Source organism: Salarias fasciatus, chromosome 4 (assembly GCF_902148845.1).
Source record: "Salarias fasciatus chromosome 4, fSalaFa1.1, whole genome shotgun sequence".
NCBI classification, from domain to species: Eukaryota; Metazoa; Chordata; class Actinopteri; order Blenniiformes; family Blenniidae; genus Salarias; species Salarias fasciatus.
Genome location: NC_043748.1, coordinates 12,504,849 through 12,522,954, shown reverse-complemented (window position 1 = coordinate 12,522,954; position 18,106 = coordinate 12,504,849). Strand labels below are relative to the sequence as shown.

The window sequence follows — 18,106 nt, the reverse complement described above, 5'->3', positions numbered from 1 at the left end:
AGCACCTGATTTCATTCCATGTGAGCTACATTGTTTTTGATTTAATCTGAGATGACTACGAAACCAAAGTTATTCTATCGTTGAATCTACTGAATCGTTTATCTTAGTTATCACATATAAACAATCTCACCATCTCCAGAGCAAGAGGAAGAAGTGCTTTTTGGCGTTTCTGAATCCCGACAGCGTGGCTTTGTTGCCACTGAGGTTAATGCCACGGCGTCCTGAGAGGATGCATGACAAATTCTCCAGGTTGCTGTGCCCGGCTGATTTATAAGCGACAGGCAACCAACCAAAAAAGGGCAAGACTTAAAAGTCGGGGTTTCATTTTTTTTTTATTTTTTTTTTCCCATCTCGGCTCTGTGCCAAGGAGTGACGGTGCACATCTGGGATTTACTCTTCTCAATAAAGCTTTCTGGGAGTAAGCAGTAAAGAGCAAAGTAGCAATTTTAAGTGTGAAGTAAACTTTCTTTACACAATGGTGGACCAGAGACCGCACAGCTGTTCTCACTGGGGGTTGAGAGTAAATGCCAACTGACATTAAAATCCCAACAGCAGCAGCTTCACTTTATTGACTGTTAAAAAAAAACTCTGAAAGCTAACTGTGCATAACATTTCTTGTCTAACACTGACATGAAAGTGTCTTCTTTTCCTATAAAACGAGGCCTCTTTTACACTTTCAATAACCTCCCTGCACACGGAGTAAACCTCTACTCTGGTTATCGCTGAAGCACACGCTGGCGAGCTGATTGTTTTTATGACTCAAACACAGACGAGATGTCAACACTTATTTCTTCTCTGCATAATCCCTCCTCTCTCATCTCGTCTCACTCTTAGAAGATTATTTGGTCATTTGGGAAGGAAAACAACCCGGTTTTCGTCATTAATTTTCCTGACAAGAGCAATGAAAATTTCTTGAATTTATAATTTTTCTGAGAAAAGCTGATAAACGATGATAAAATTGCTACTCAGTCTTTATTATTGTCTTATTATCTTTCAGATACCTGAGAGAGAGATTTGGTTTTATATTTTGGAAACAAATTCACCAGAGAACTGGTTGTTTGTTGTGTTTTAATAACATCCTTCATTTCAAGACTGACTTTTACTGTCGTTGTTAGTTCAGCAAAACACACCAAACATGAAAACCTCATCGAGATGCCCCGACTCCAGTGAAACATCAATCTAATTTGTGTTTAATAAATCTATACAAAGCTATAAATAAATATATATTTTATCCAGGCTGCTGGTAAGTTGATGAAACAAATGAATACTTGAAACTCAAATACACACAAACATATACTTGAATTAAAGAATTAATACTTTTTTAGATTCTCCTGTAAATACTCAAGTTATCCATTCAGAATTTACTGAATGTGAATAGTGGACATCACGATCAAAACTCACCGTTTGCATTGCAGTGTTGTTCAAAATACTGAATATTTCTCACCGAGACAATTCCCGATGAGCTGCGGAGAGCTGGCGTTGGCTAAAGTATGCAGCAGCAGCACACACACGCTGTCCCGGATGGCGCTGGGCAAAGACTGGACTGCTGAGCCCCCAGGGGTCCCAAACAGCTGGATCCACACGTTTAGGACTGAAGTCCTGAGAGCCTCATCTGGGTAAAGCAAGGCTGAGCACAGCTGGTCCAGAAAGGGGACTGTTGGGAAGTGAAAGAACAACAGGTGGGTAGAAACATAAAAAAAAAAAAAGAGAGAACATACCTACAACATGATCCTGTGGGGAAACCTGAGACTGTGCAACAAAAAACACTGCTTATATAAATGCATCAAATACAGTGTTTTTTATTCCATCATGTCTTAAAAAAAAAATCCTTTTGTCTGTGTGTGTTTTTGTGTAAGGGGGTGACAGAACATTACAACAGTAAAAAGATACCCAGAGGAGGCATAAAGGTAATGTTGTGAGAGAAGTGCAGCTAAACAGGCAACAACAACGACAGAGAGATGACAACCCAGACGACGAGCAAGCCGTTGGGAGCAAAGAGAAAACCCAGTTTCAACCCGGGCTAAGACAGCCAATCACTGGAGGTAAAGGCGCTGTGAAGATGAAAGGATTGCAGGCTGGCTATTGGGGACAGACTGGAGGAAAATAGCAGGTGGGAGAGAAAGAGAGAGTGAGATTAAACAGGAATAGGTCAAACCTGAGGATATGTCTGGACTCTTAATTTCAAACCTGCAAACTGCAGGCGCTGAGAAAATGGTGACAAGATATATATATATAAAAAAACATCCATGTAGAGAGGGAGAGTGTTCTTAGATGAAAATATTATTAAAATAGCATGTGGTGAGCTTGGCCAGCTTGATAGATATTGGTTCCCGTTGTAAAACCACCATCATGGTTTGTGTTGTTAACGCAATTTTGTTAGTTTCAATAAAAAAAGCCACTCATCACTATGAAGTCTAATTCTGAGAAAAATGCTAAAAAAGTGAGTTTAAATTGCAAAATGCACTCAAGACGTGAGCCACGAGTCCACGTGTACACTGCAGTTATTTCAGTTGACTTTTCACACAGAGTGAAATTGCTTTCAAATAGATCATAAAGCACCACTGAAAGTTCCTGAACATGCCGCATTTTAAGATCAATCAATGGTGCACAGTTGTGCGTATGTAACGTGACCATTTGAGCAGTGTGCGCGCCAGACAGCGAAATTACAACTGTGTCAATATACAACCAGCAAAGACGCTTGTTTCGCACTTCACGCTGAGCACAAGATCGTCTCCGCTGATTACTCAGTTAGTCACTTACTAAACTCACTCAGGCACAATGGCATTTACGGGATGTTGCCTCACTGCTGTCTCTCATCCAATAACACATGAGAGGAGAATTAGAGTCTTTTCTCTGGGCACTGCAGACAGGAGCTACACACGATATAAGCACGTCTGTTAAAAAAAAAAAAAAAGAAAGAAAGAAAGAACAATTTTCCAAATTCACAAGAAGGAGGAACAACAGGGAAGACAGACAAACGCTTGTGGAGAGAGGGATAATGTGAAAGAAAATAGCAGAACGATAGAGGCAGAAGCAGGAATGGCTGAGAAAAGGAGGTGATACAAAGCCTGAAGGTGAGAGTGTAAGCAAGTGAGAGGAAAAAGAATGAAGCTCAGATACTCACAGGGACTGAGGGAAAAGAAAAAGAGAGAAAGGAAAACATTGAAAAAAAAAAAAAAACCCTTTGAACCCACATGGAGGTGGAGTGGATAGCACTCTTGCCTCACAGCAAAAACATTCCCGGCCAACATCTGGGCTTGGAAGGGGATTTCTGTGTGAAGTTTACATGTTCTACCCGTGCATCATCGTTCTGAGACTAACTGGTGTCTGTGCTGATTGTACACCTCTGTGTTTACGAGGCGCTTGCCATTATTCCGGTGACTACTCTGCCTTCGCCCAGAGTCAGCTGGGACTGGCTCCAGCAGCCCCAGGTTGGATAACGTGGGTAAATTAAGAGACACATGCAGACTCTCTCTTCTTCTAACCATTAGATTTCCCAACGGCACACAAATTAGCACTATCTGGAACTGTATATGGATAAAAATTGATTCCACTTGTGTTGTTGAAGAAGCTGGGTGCGACTGAGGCAAATTAAGAGATTTGTAATCATCTATTTGCAGCCAGACAAAGACGGTATTCTGATTAAATTATAAGTGATTAATAGTTTGCCGAATGCACTTTGAAGCTTGTAGTAAGTCAGGAAATAAGCACGTGAATGCAGATTTGATCCTGAAAACATCAACGCAAATCCTACAAATAACAGGATCAGAGTTTTTTCTCTCTGTAAAAAAAATAAATGACTGATAAAAAAAAACAACAAAAAACAGAAAAGTACTTCAAATCAAACTGTAAAGTGAGAGTATTCCAAAAAAAAAAAACAAGGAACAGGCTGAGAAACAGGATGGAAGGTCAGGCCCAGATGTAGGCATGTGTATGAAGAGAGGAAAAAGAGAAGCAAATATTTATCAAGTAGTGATTTTGAGGAATAAACAGCGTTAAAGTGCTCGGCAGCGCTGGACGAGAAAGGAGACGGAGGAACACAGGCTCAGCATGTGTAAGGGAGAGGAAAAAGATGACAGAGCCGAGCCCAAGCCCAGCTGCTCTGTGAAGCAGATCAAAACCCATGTGAGGCAGGGGAGGCTCTCAGACATGTTTGATTAAACCAAAATATATGAGGCGACCGAGACGAGAACCAAGCATGAAGAGAGAAAACAGAGGGGAAAATAAAAGGGGAAGCAGGAGGGGGGAGGAAAATCCTTTACAGAATAGACGGAAAACAAAAGCCTTGCCGTTGTTCAACAACATCTCTTTACACCACGTACGCACAAAGACGGAGGTAGGCACATCAAAGCGGAACAAAAAAAAAGAAAAGAAAATTAAGTCATTTTCTGTTGCTTTTGGAGACGCAGGGAGGTTCATCTATTTGCCTCGGCTACTGTTTTGCTGCCCCACTGTGACGCCGCGTTCTCTGAGCCACCACTCCATTCCTGTGATCTGCTTTCTTTTTTTTTTTTTTTACAGCACATCTCTATTGTTTTGCACTTGTCGCCTCACCCTGCGTAAATAAACCTTTCAGCTCGCTGTTTCCACAAGTATGAAATGTATTTGTTCGGGTCACACAAATTCACACACCCTTCGAACTGGAAATGTTCTTCTTCACGCTTTGTGTCCATGTCTTTTTATTCTTCAAATAAGCCTGAAATGTAGCATTAATGTGCATTTGAACTGTAGAGATGTGTTTAATCATTGTTGGAATCTGAGAAAAATGCTCTAACTTGCACTATTGTCCTTTCTCTCCCTGATCCTCCTCCTTATTATTATCTTCTGTCTGCCCTCCTCTTCCCCTGACTCATTAAAGGTTCATCTTCCCTCCCTGCTCCCTCATTTTCTCTGTATCCACTCTTCAGAGAGGGCTCCAGGGAGTACAACTGAGAGCGGTAGGAGGAAAAAAAAAAATAAATAAAACAAAATGATGCAGGCAGAGAAAAGTGAAGGAGTGAGCGATGACTGAGGGGTTAAACAGAAAGCGGGAGGTATGGAGCGAGTCGGAGAAAGAGCGGAGATGGGTGTTCTGGGCTCGTGTTGCCGGTGCCGCGCTGCTGTCGTTAGTCCAAACAGCTCCACGGAGACCTGTTGAGTGACAGGCCGCAGACAGGCGCACACCGTCAATAGTGGCGGCCCGCATCTTAGCATCAGCACCGCGAGTACCCGCCGCTACCTGCGGCCGATCGCGGGAGCCTGTAAACCCCTTGAAAACACATGGGGGTTGGACACACACACACACACACACACGCACGCGGCATCGTAAAATGACTGCGCTCATTTGGCGCGAGGCTCTGTTAAGACAAGCAGTCGGGCGTGACACAAACACATCACACACAGGCTCGCATCTGATTAACAGTGCCCATTAAACGGAGCGCGGAAACGGTCCGGTGAGCCGACAGCCATCACACAGGTGGTTCTCGCCCAGATTAAATCAGCCCCTGCGTGTTTGTGTGTGAGAGGAGACGAGGTGCATTATTGTTCTGCCTGCCTGCTGAATTGTAGCGGGATGTAAACGAATCCATATATAAGCGGAGCTTTCTGGGAAAAGGTTGGATAAACATGTATTTGTAACTTCTTATTTCTCTTTCCCCCCCTTCGTTTCAGCAGGCGCGGCGGAGGGATCGTCTATGCAGATAGAATTTTAAGTATGCTTATCTCGATGCAGCTCCAGCACATTTGAAAAGGTCATAATAGCGACAGAGATTGGATGGGGAAAGTTCAGGGGGAAAGGATATGAAAGCTACTATTTTGTGACTTTTTCCCTTTTTTTTTTTTGTTAAGGGAGAAGGAGTGGAACGGCGTGCAACATGCGAGAGACCATTTCAAAAGTGGCCACAGCACAAATATTGCTGGGATTCAATAGAAAATGTCATTTGAAAAGGTCAACATCAGGTGTTTTGATTGGACTGTGAGAACCCTTGAGGGCGCTGTGGAATAGCTACAAATTAAATATTCTTCTTTATCTTCCTTGTACTCTTATGAACCCTATTATTTCTTGCTTTTGAGAGGAAGTGTCCTTCTATCAAATTAATTTTCCAGGCAATTTCTAAAGATGCACAAGAAATAAAGAAATCGAAAACGTGATATGATCCTCTCTTTTTGACACGACTTTTATGAACACTCACACCCTCATGAAAGACTTATGTAAGCACTCGACCTCGAGGTCAGAGGTCATCATCCGATGCAGTTTTTGCAGTTGTGCAAAAACCCCTCGAGGCACATCTGTGATCTCACATTTTTGGAGCAATAAATATAAACTCATTCTTTCTCATAGATTTGTGTAGGAGAAATGTGGCTGCAGTTCAAGGACAAGCTCAGTCAATGAGAATAAATCAGTCAAATAGATCAGTAAATCACACCTTTAGTACTGTCCTGGTGCTGCGAAAAATAATAAGGCGGAATTTATGGAGTCCTGACTTTTACAAGTACAGTGAGTATTTATCCCCTGTCTGATGGCAAAGCAAGGATAACACAAACACGGACTCTCGTTTTTCAAAGTCGAGGCTTTCAGTGGATACCATTCATGCATCCATCCGTTTGTTTTTATTCTGAACAGCTGAAGCACTATAGACAAAAGAAAAAAAAAAGCCGTCAAAAAAAGTCCTAAAACTAAACAAAAAAGCTTTGATCTCTCCATACTTTCATATGTCAGAAAAGGAGGAGGAGGAAGTTCAAACTTATTTTGTCTTGTCCCTTAACTCAAAAGACTTACAAATATTAACAATTTAGTGATATTAAGTTCTTCTGGAGTTGTGTACATTTTGCCTTAAGTCTTGATGAGCACTTTAATCATGTGAGCAGATCTGCTTCTAAAGCAAGCAGAGCTCTGCACCTCCGTTCATTTTCTGTCCGCTTTTATTAACTCAGGATCATGGGAGCTGTCGCGAACTGACAATAGGTGACGGCGAGGTGCACCCCTGACAGGCTGATAGTCCCATCACTGTGCAAAGAGAAGAAAGCAGAAACCCAGGGAAAAAAAGCATACACGCAAGTGGAAAGTTTCAGAAATTGGCTGCCGATTTAGAGCCTCTCTCGCTAAGATCCTGTATAAAGAATGTTATATTGGAAGTTCACGTGAAATAATTCTAATAACACTTTGTGTACGATGGCAGGTGATCAAACCTAATGCCAACATCATGCCGCAATGGGAGAGAACAAATGAGGGTGAATTAATTGCTTGTATTATCACAGAGTGATAAGATGGAGCACTGAAGGCCTGTAGGCACAAAATGAGATGTGATACCAGAGAGATGGATGGTTAATGGAAAAACTTATCAAACACGGAGCTGTCCAGCGAACGAACCACCAAAACAACAATCTCTCTCAGTCATCCAGTTATATCATTCTGGCTGAAGATAAATGATTTGGAGAGCCTGGGAAATAAACACACTCCTATTTCCATGTGCTGAACTATGCCTGAACTTGATGAAGTGTCTTCTTACCATAATGGGTAACAAGGATGTTGGCCACATGAGGGACCGTCTTCACAAGGCCTCCCAAGAAGTTGAACGTAGGAAGGAAGCGCTTCGAGGTGAACTGGTCAGCCAGCTAGAGAGGGAACGCACAAAATGAAGACGAAGATCAAACGATATGCATTACGAATGTGGATGAAGAGGGAAAGGGAAGCTCCGAAGGATTCCTATAACACTGTCAGTAGTGATGATAGAACACATTTAAAAGTCACACCGCGGTAAACATTTGTATTTTGTTTTCTTGTATCTAAAAGTCTTCAGTATTTCAAACAAATAAAGCTGTACAGCAAACATGAAAAATATCACTACCACGAGATGTAAATTCTACATTCAAAACACACTGATGAAAGGCTACTACAAAGCTGCATTAAACCCCAGATGCTCCAAGCTATTTTTTCTCATTTCCACTTGCAACTACAGGTAGAGGTTGCATAACTGTGCCGATGGGTGAAGCTCTAACAAATATCAGAGACCACACAGATTCATAAGTACCGTAGACTGTTCAGGGATGGAACAAAAGGGTTTCAAAGCGAGGCGGCCTTTATATTTGAAGCCTTGCAACTGTATTCTTCCTCCAACCAGTGAGCTTAGAACTGGCTAACTTTTCAAAATCAGTGATGTGCTGAAGGCTTTCAGGAAAAGTAATTACAGACAGTCAGACACACGTTCAGTCGCGGTGACTCTGACCTTTTGAAAAAAAACCAATCGCATCATTATAGCATGGAAAAGAAAAATCAGAAATACATTTGAAGAACATTTATTTCAGACGGATTAAAAATACAGGAATGCATTCATGCCATATTCTACGGGCACTTTATTCGAGTTTTGAGGGGCAGAGGTTTCAATCACTGGGAAGCAAGCTTATAACCAGATTCTCTGAATTCATCTAAAGCAGATGTTTCACCGAGTCGATCCCTTCACCTGTTGTGTCAGGAAAAGAGAAAGAAAACTGCACTAAATCAAACTCATTACGTATCATCAACTGGTGCAAATCAGCTTTTCTTGGAGTAAGAAAGAGCACAGGTTCAAAAATGATTCTGTTATGATTTTTTTTTTTTTTACTATATAGATGAAACAAAGCGCATGAATGCTGTCTTCTAGTGAAAGGGTATAATCTTTTCATCCCCTTTCCCTTTCAAGCAAAAGATCCCGGTGATTTCAAACCAGTGAAATCTTAAAGATTCATCAACATCTGCAGCGTGAACACTCAAAACTTTCTTGAAATGTTGCCGTTTCAAAATGAAATATGATGTTTGGCCACTAAAGTCCAATCTGAAGAAGAAAGTGTTTGAGGCAAACTTGATGAAATTCCTCAAATGCCTTCAGAAAATATTGCATCAACAAGATTAAGAAGAACAGACGTCCACCGTATGTATGGAGAAGTCAGAAGCAAAAAAAGGTTTCAGGCCTGAAGTTGTTACAGACATAAAAATCAACTCTAACTCAAAGAGAATCAGCTTTGTTGTTATTAAGACCAAACTAAATCTTACTGACTGTATGAACAAACAACTGTTGACCAATTCTGAAACACAGTGCTCTTAAAATATAAATAGTCCTTGATTATATTATGTAACGTTTTGTAAATTTAGGCTCCATGTCTTTGCAGTTCTCTCATGCCTCAGTGACATTCTGTGAATTAATTCAAGACACCAATTAAAATAAGATTACAAATAAAAATAGCAGATCAAAGCTGTAGAGAAAAAAAACTGCAGTTTTGTAATGCTGAGTTGATGATGAGTCTCTCTGTCGGGAGTGTCAAACATAAACAGTCAACATCCCCTTAACAGCATCAGAAATCCATACTCTGAACACAAAGTTCCAATCAGCCTCTATTCTCGGAACACAAATGGAACTTGTCTGCCTGCTGTTCCACCTTTCTCTCATCATCACCATACACAGCTTTACTATTTTCCACCTGCAGCGCCGGCTGCGGAGTGAGGCATCTCCACACCCGTCTCCCCCCGAGGTGACACAACAGCAGCAAGACAAAGACAAGCACACCGTCTGTTTACTAAACAGCCCTGGGAGGATTGGAAGTTGGTTACACAAGTGCTGTTAAAATCTTTAAGGAGTCGGGTATGTTCCCCGCGCCTGCATGCGTGCGCCGGCTGGGATGTTTCCCTTCGATGTTTGCAAACAACTCATCGTACCTGTTTGTGAATGTCGTCCAAAATGAAGCGCAGTGACTGCTCGCTCTGGAGCTCCACCAACAGCTGAACCAGCACTGACATGCAGAAACACACACATATGGAGAAATTAGACTGAAACAATTCAATGTGTTCACTAAAAGTCACTAATTGCTGCAATCATGAAAAAAAAAAAAAAACAAATAATGCATGAGTTTGAACTGTTTCTGTCTTATTTTCAACTGATCTGTGTTTATTTTCTCACTTGAAGATGATTAATGTGGTTATATGTCTATATTGTTCATTAAAATCTATTTCCACCGCCGTACAGCAAGAACCTGAGAGACAGCTCAGCGAAAAAACCGGAGCTGCCATGGAGTTGGCTGCAATACAGCTGATGTAAATTCTCTTGGCTTTCTTTTCTCCTTGTACACGCACACACACACTCACACTCACACACACGCATTAACGAGTACTTATGGGGATCAAATGAGGTTCAAATGAGGTTCAAAATGTGTTCTTCGCACATTGTCTGCGCGAAAAGTGTCAAATTCGAGACACTGCAGAAACTATTACGGAACATTTCTTGAGGCATTTCAAGACAGCGACCATAAAATCATTCTGTCATTTGCACTTACCAAAAACATTTTTGCATTTTTAAAGGCTGCAGTGAGCCAAATTCTGTCTGAGTGCTAAAACTGTGACTTTTCTGAGTGTAGCATTTGGGATTCATTCAGCTGCCTTCTTGGCTCATTGAGTGATAATCCACATCTTAAGTCGTCACCACGACAGAACACCGAGAAATGAACCACATCAAACCCTTCTAAAGGCATTTCAAGGTCATTCTGGGTGTCGGTAAAGGCTATCACCATAAAGACAGATTCTCAAAAAGTGTCAGTGAGAGTGACTTAAACGTTGTTTGTGTGCTCACATGCCTGTACTGAAAGTGGGTTTTTCTAAAGCTCGGGCAGGCTCTGCATTTCGAGGATGCTGCAGCATCACATCTCGCCGTTCATACCTCAAGGATCCTTTCAGATGGCGCCGAGGACAGAACATTTCCTCTTTCAGAGTAAATTTAAGCGGATCCTCGCCGCTAAATAAATACTCAAACTCCTAAGCACATCCACATGTAAAGGACCCACTTATAGAAAACATGAATGCTGTGACACAACAGGATATGTGATGCTCTCAGTGAAACTATATTAGGGTTATTTCATTTGACTGATCCATAGTTGCTCTCCAGAATCTATGTAGTGAAATTATCCATTAACTATATCTATCCGTATTATCTAATAGGTTTACATATGACATATGCAAGCATGCAATAATAATCTAATAAAGCTATATTTTGAATTTTGTATTGAAATTTGTATTTTTTACAAACCTTTCACTGTGATCACAACAAACTGCACTTTTCCATATTAACGAGATTTTAATTAATGCCAAATTAACTCGTCAAATACAAATTTAGTGAAGAGAAAACAAGTAATTTTTTTTTTTTTTTACAGAAAACAAAAGTCCTCCCTTCATCTTCGCCATTACTTTTAAAACATGCATTTCCATATATGCATGTGTGAGATTTTGTTTTTTTTCATTCTGGGAGTCAATAATTATCCTCCTGGCTGTAATTCACCATTAGAAAGAGGACTAATGACAGGCACCTGCACACTTGCTAGACTCCTCCACTCGTGCGTTCTCTGGATGAAAGAAGGGCTCTCGCCTCTGCAGAGGCTGGAAGGATGCATCTTTGCATTCAAAACAACATCCGGTGTTTGTTTATGCGAGAGGTGCGAGAGGTGCGTGAGTGCCAACACAAACGCAATCCACATCATCCCAGCCACGAGGAAGCATCTCTTCACCTTGTTCAACCTTTTCCAGAGTCGCCGGGTCCTCCACGGTTTGAAGCATCCCTCAAAGAGAAATGACAGACCAAAATTCAAAAAGCATACTTCTGAGGCTGCTTTGCATTCTACACAAGTCTCAGGAGGTACAGAAAGGAATAAAGATTATTAAAATACATGGAAAAGCTACGACTGAAGGTGAAAGAGAAATACTGAACTGACGTTACATTTGGGTTGCAAAGTGGTGCAGTGGTCAGCACTCACAGCGAGGGGACCCTGGTTTGAGTCTGGGGTGAGTTTGGGTTCTTTTCCATGCAGACTTTGCATGTTCTCCCTGTGCATTCATGGAGGATCTCCAGATCCTCCCACAGTTCAAAAGCCAGTCTTTGAGGATTATTCGCTAATTCATAGCTGCTCCTTGGTGTGACTTTGTGTGATTAAATAAACTTAAAGGCACACTTTACATCTGATCTCAGTCTTCTACATGGTGAAATGCAGTTTAAACAGACCATCTCACAAACATGATGACAGCTTTTTTAAAATGTTATAATATTGGCCAGAGCTTTAATGGTCTTACCGATCCTTTTATTGCACTACTTTGATAAAAGTGCAAATGGTTTAGGCCTGATATTTTTATGTTGCCATTGCCTAACAGTAATCCAGTGAAGATGGAGTATCAGTAATATCGTCGGATGGTGCTGTATCATAAAGACACTCAGGGGTATAATTGGAGCAATGTTATAGCATTAAGATTTGATGAAGTAACTCGTCAGTACTGTTTACCTGCCTTTTTCAAAGCCCTGCAATAGAAGCATCAGTAACTCTATGAGCAGGCCAGGCCAGTTAAGTATTAACCACAATTCAATTCTAAGTTTGTCTCTGTATATATTAATACATGATCTCGAGTCAGTGGCTGCACACGGTGGTTGTCATTACACTGATAGCTTTGCATACGGCTGAGACCGAGGGCGAGAGTTGTACTAATTAACTCCAAACTCAACGATCGTCACGAATCATTTCATTATCTGATGTCGTGACCTTTCTGATTTCTACAATAAAGGGTTTATCTAACTGGGTATGAAATTACATCCCTGACATAATGACGGTGAGCTTGTCCTATGAGTTGTTAAATCAGGTTTCCCTCAGTTATACTTTTTAGACTGATTCTTCAATCTTGTTTTTTTTTTTTTTTTTAAGGGATGCAAGAATTGGGTGTGCCTTATTAAATATTTCATGCAGAGAAATAAAATCTGCTACTGAAATCCCTACCCCATTTTAAGAAATATCTAGGCAGACATAACTAAAATTGCCCACTTGCTGCAGCCCATGTTAATGATTTTTTTTGGGAGCTCAGTTAGATAACACAGCCATAAAAAGAAGCCTTGTTTCACCTCACATTAAATGCAGCTGTCACGAGAAATGAACATCAGATATATAGTTCAGACAAACCGCAATACCCGGTAGGAAAGGCCCTAATATCTGCTCAGTTTATCAGCAAATCAATGTTCTGATTTAATCTCGCCACAGACAGCCGGCACGTCTCCTGATAATGATAATAACATGAAAGAACAGTGAAAAGCGGAGTGCAGGTCAATTCGAACGTCTCAGTGGATCGTCTCACTTTTTATGAAAAGCTTTGTTGTGTTGAAGTATATAACCACTTCTGTGTCGTTCCAGTCAGGTAATGTGATAAGATCAGTTGTTTCATTTGTACAGTTTGACCCTTGCGGGGGGGGGAAAAAAAAAAACCCTGTAATATTACTTTAGAGCTGCCACAACAATGGATTGATGCGGAGGAGATTAGTTCAGAGAGGAGGGAAAGTTACACAATCACATTTAAGCTGGTGTGAAGTCTGAGACATCAAGCATCAGTTCGCAGAGGTGGAAAAAAGTCATATTCATTCAACTCTTTTACTACTTGATTGATGTTATTATTATTCAGATTGTTATGACTGCAGGATTATGAAAAATGTGCACTGACTTTCGATATCTGGCAGTTTTCAACAATAAGGTGTGTTTGAACGAGTGACACATTCATGATTTGAGAGTCACACAGAGGAAGTGCTGTGGGCACCATGATGATGAGGATGTGGGCGCAAAGCTCCATTTCTCTGCTTTCTAAGGACTGTTTTGTTTTCTTTTTTGAGGTTATCATAAATGGTCTCAGAGGCATGCTTATTAGAAGTATGCATGGCAAATCCTGTCAGCAGTGACAGGATAGGATGGCACAAGTATAAATATTGATTCAATTCGCTGTGTGAAATACTCGGCAATGGTGGTCACCTTCTCAACTACAGGAGCACCTTCAAATAAAAGACCCAGATGTGCTTTTAAAAGGCCAAGAAATCATACTACACTTCACAGCTCTGAATGTCATACATTCACTTTAACGCTGTACATTTGTGCTTTTTCTACATAATATACATACACTAGTGTACATATTGCACATATAAAATGCAAGATTGCATAGAATTGCAAAACACTTCTGGTTAACTCGTCTCATAATGACAAAAACACTGTTGTATTTTAACCTCTGCCCTGATAGATGCCTAAAATGTGACATTTTACTTGATGATGTGCTGTTTTTCAGTTAAAGACATACTGGAGGATCCTTAAAACCAATCAGAATTGTATGATTCCAAATCGTGATCGGGCAGTCATTATGCCAATCAATGTGGGAACGCGTTTGCGTGATGACATATCATGTCGAGTCGCCGCCTCTGTGCGCGCTCTGGTTTCGAGCCGCGCGTGCGCAGAGCATTGTTTAGGAAGTGACATGCAGCGGGAGCCTGCAGAAGCGGCTTGCTCCTCCAGCGAAAACCTCCAAAGACGCTTAGCCACAAAAAAAGAACATTGTTTGAGATGGCAGAGGATAGAAGAAAGGCCATAGAAAAGAAAGGCAAAATGCGTGTTTTACCCGGAGATTCCTTTACGAGGTGGCGGACATTCAAAGCACAAAAGGGGTTTAGGACTGATCACGACGAGGGGAAGTTTCTGCTGGAGAGGTAACATGCTTATTATCCCATTCAAATGTGTTTCTGTTGCATAAACACGTAAGACACTACTTTACGGATCGTATTCTTATGTATGATTGAAGGAAGAGTCCGACATGATTACAAATGTGTTTTAATCCTATGTGGAAAGACGATGCTCCAGCTGCGCGGATGTAAACAAACTGACATGCGGCTGACGTGCGCGCTCCTGACCGTCCTCATGCGGAGGGAGGCGCGCATGCGCAGTGCTCCAAAAGTGGCAAATCGGCCATGTTGTACGAAATCGGCGGAGAATCCTCTAATATGCCTTTAAACTGGTGCAAGTGAGAATATATCTATTATTACATGCACAGCCAAATCACTTGATAAGTTATGACACATTAAAGTAAAACATTTCTTACTGGAGAGCAGCAGCAGTCCAAAATGTTTGCGATACAATGAGATTCAAATTGAATAAAAGACATTTTATTGCATAAATACTGAAATAAGTACTTTTTTCATTAGATTGAACTTTTTCAAACTAACTCTTTATGTATGAATAAATGTGTATTGTAATTTGACTTATTTCAAAATGTAGAACAGATCAAATAAATCTCAAATTATCATCTAACGTCACCGTTTAATGCTGCTGTCACTTCAAATTACTTAAATGTTACTGACTAATTATCCATCCATTCAAACTATTTGTGCCTACAGCACCTCATAATCTCCCCTGCAAGCCTTTTCCTTCAAGTTTTAATCCAATACTTAACGTGTTACTATTTCTCACCCAGCAGTGAAGCTGTAAAGTAGCGACAGACGCTCTGGTCCTGTTGCAGCAGCTCTCTCAAGGTCCCCGGTGAACACTTCAGCAGCGCACTGACACCAGACAGGGCGAAAGACTTCCTCACCAACTGTTACAAAACCAGAGCGAGAAGAAAGATTTATCAGGGTAAATAAGGTCCGTGCATCATGGGAAATTAATAGGATAATGTAATTTTAAACTCATTTTCTGGTCAATCTCTTGCCATTTAAGGTAGAAAATTATGCAATCTAACATAGGTACAGCTACAAAAACTATAATCCCAAAAGTATTTGCTCATCTGTAATTCATCCCTAAGGTGAGAAACCCTCCATAAGGCTCTCTGCATACTGTTCGGGACTCACAAGCTCATCTGAAGGTCACATGAGGCTTGGAGGTCTGCATGCTTAGGTCCTTGATTTTTTTGCGCCTTTTGCCGTGGATGTGATTGAAACACCTGAACTCAATGATTTTGATTGATTGACCTTTGACAATACGGTGTATACTCAGACCTGTGGATGGGGTTTATTTTAGCAGTATATAAGCCGCTCAGTCCTTTAAAATCTGATATAAGCGTGTTTCTCACCGCGACATCTGGAGACTGGATCATTTCGATGACACAGGCCACACACAGCAACAGGCCGCCGCCCTCCGCAGCCCCGGAGCGGCCGCTCCATTTCGGGTCATGTCTGAAGTGGATCTTCTCATAAATAATGTCCCCGCTTGTCATCGCGGTCGTTTCACCTATTGGAGAGAAAACCACAGGCTGCATGTTTACCTTGTAGCTCAGACAGATGAGGGAAAAAACAAACAAGAAGTTATTAACTAGCTTGAATAGCTAATTAAAATGTAGCACACTAGCATATCGTAAATGGCAACTTACTCTTAATTCTTAAGTATCATTCATTTTCTTTTGAAAGATTTAATAAAAAAAAACAGTATTTGGAAGCCATCTCACCAAAACAAATTTATAATACCGTGAACTAACCTGTAAAACGATGCTTTCTTAAAACCCTTCAGTCTCTCCTCACAAATCTACATTCAAAACTCAAAACTTTATTAACAAACGTGAACAATGCAGAGTCCAGGGTTGGCAGTCCAATAAGAACAAATATCTTTAACTGACTTTATTAAAGTCTGCAGATATCATGCAACAACTAAAATTCGATTTTTAAAATAATTTTGAAATATGTGGCAATTCTTTTTTCTTCAAATTTGGTACTTTGGTGTGCTAAAATTTTGCACATCATTGCTTAGAAAAAAAAAAAAAAACAGTCCCACATAAGTCCTAATAAGGCCACACAATATTTTAATAAATGAGAACTCAACAATTCCAATAAGCTACAGTATGTTTGATGTTAAGCAGTCCCATTTTCAGTGCAATCAACAGCTTTTCCACAGATGGTAGAATTGCTGTGGCCTGGATTTGGCTTGTATATTTTGCTTCAAGAAGCTTTCATTCGTCCATAAACTGTTTGGAAGGATGATCCTCCCATTTGCTGGATCAGTGCCATAAGATAGTCAGAGGAATCCCACATGTCAACTGAATTCATCATGTTTTTGCCAGATCTGGGCCACAGTTCACCTTTTTTCAGTGACATTTCAGTGTGAAAATGTGGTTTCTGAGCAGCCCGTTGTTGTGTGTCGGATATGGCTCAGATGCAAGAAATAGTAAGACCACACTTGTATTCTGTTTTTCTCCTTCGGTCAATTTAATACAAACTCAGAGCTTCACCAAATCAGAGCCACATTCCTTTTTTTCTTGGCTTATATTCTGTTTCAATTTCTGGTCCAAATACTTCTCAAAATGATAATATTTTGATGAGCTGTTCATGTTTATCAGATCAGAGATAAAAGAAAACCTTTGCACAACCACATCAACCACGAATGAAGGGAATGAAAAAAATCTGAAATATATCCTCTGTGGGTGCCTCAGGTTCACAAGAACTTGAAACTCTCACAGAAGAAGAGAGCAGCAAATTAAATCACTAAATTGTTGGTTAAAACTTGTCAAAATGACTCAGTTAAATGTAGCTACAAAAGTATCTTTTATGTCATGTTGACACAAAGCAAGGGATTTGCCATAAATCTTGAGATGACTTTCAGGCTTTTTCATTACAGGGTTATTGTTTGATAAATCAAACTCTGGTGACACGGCACACTGTTATGCTTCCTTATATAGACTTTTTCGGCCAAAGATATTTTGCCCTTGTCAGAGGTGTACTTGGGTGACAAAGAATTCATGTGAGATATGTGTCTGAAAAAAAGATAGAGGGCAACTGGGCTAGACTGCAGGAGTCCTTAAAGGGGAAGTATAGCATATATAAATTGTTTCTCTGCTCTGGTACGGGTGGTAGTGTTGTCACTATATTGCCAGTGTGTTTTCTTCAATTTTTCTTGTTGATAAGTAGTTGCAGTGATCCAGATCGGGTCAAATTGGTCTTATACAAAATACAACTTGAATTCAGGGTCCAGAGCACCGGAGCCTATCGATTTTTCATGACATTCTAAATACTTTAAAGCTGTCTTCAAATAATCGATATGCATTTTATTGTTGACACTTTTAAGAAATAGCTTTACTATATTTTGGAGACTAGTTATCCATTTTTCAGATAATTGCAAAACTAATAAATGCAGATTAACTTAGTAAAACTGATGAAACAACTTGAATTATTTATACCCAATGACTTAATAAAAGAAAATAATGACAGTATTTACATATTGTTGTTCAGTAATTTGCTATGATAATGCAGAGACAAATTTGTCTATTCAATGTTCAAACATGTAAATAACCTACAATTTCTACTTAACTCAGGAAAAGACTTTGCTTAACTTTTTAATGCTTTGC

At 40.3% G+C, this 18,106-nt stretch overlaps 1 protein-coding gene across 1 annotated transcript in view; it reads right to left on the bottom strand.

The window, feature by feature from the left end:
- Positions 1–15,988, bottom strand: part of mei1 (meiotic double-stranded break formation protein 1) — a 68,632-nt gene extending 52,644 nt beyond the window's left edge. Inside the window, exons 1-6 of the mRNA XM_030089257.1 lie at positions 15,845–15,988; positions 15,247–15,370; positions 11,503–11,553; positions 9,668–9,741; positions 7,488–7,593; positions 1,445–1,654 (exon numbers count right to left, since the gene is read on the bottom strand). Of these exons, the coding sequence (XP_029945117.1) occupies positions 1,445–1,654; positions 7,488–7,593; positions 9,668–9,741; positions 11,503–11,553; positions 15,247–15,370; positions 15,845–15,988 (709 nt within the window). The remainder of the gene's footprint in view (positions 1–1,444; positions 1,655–7,487; positions 7,594–9,667; positions 9,742–11,502; positions 11,554–15,246; positions 15,371–15,844) is intronic.
- Between the last annotated feature and the right edge of the window lie 2,118 nt (positions 15,989–18,106).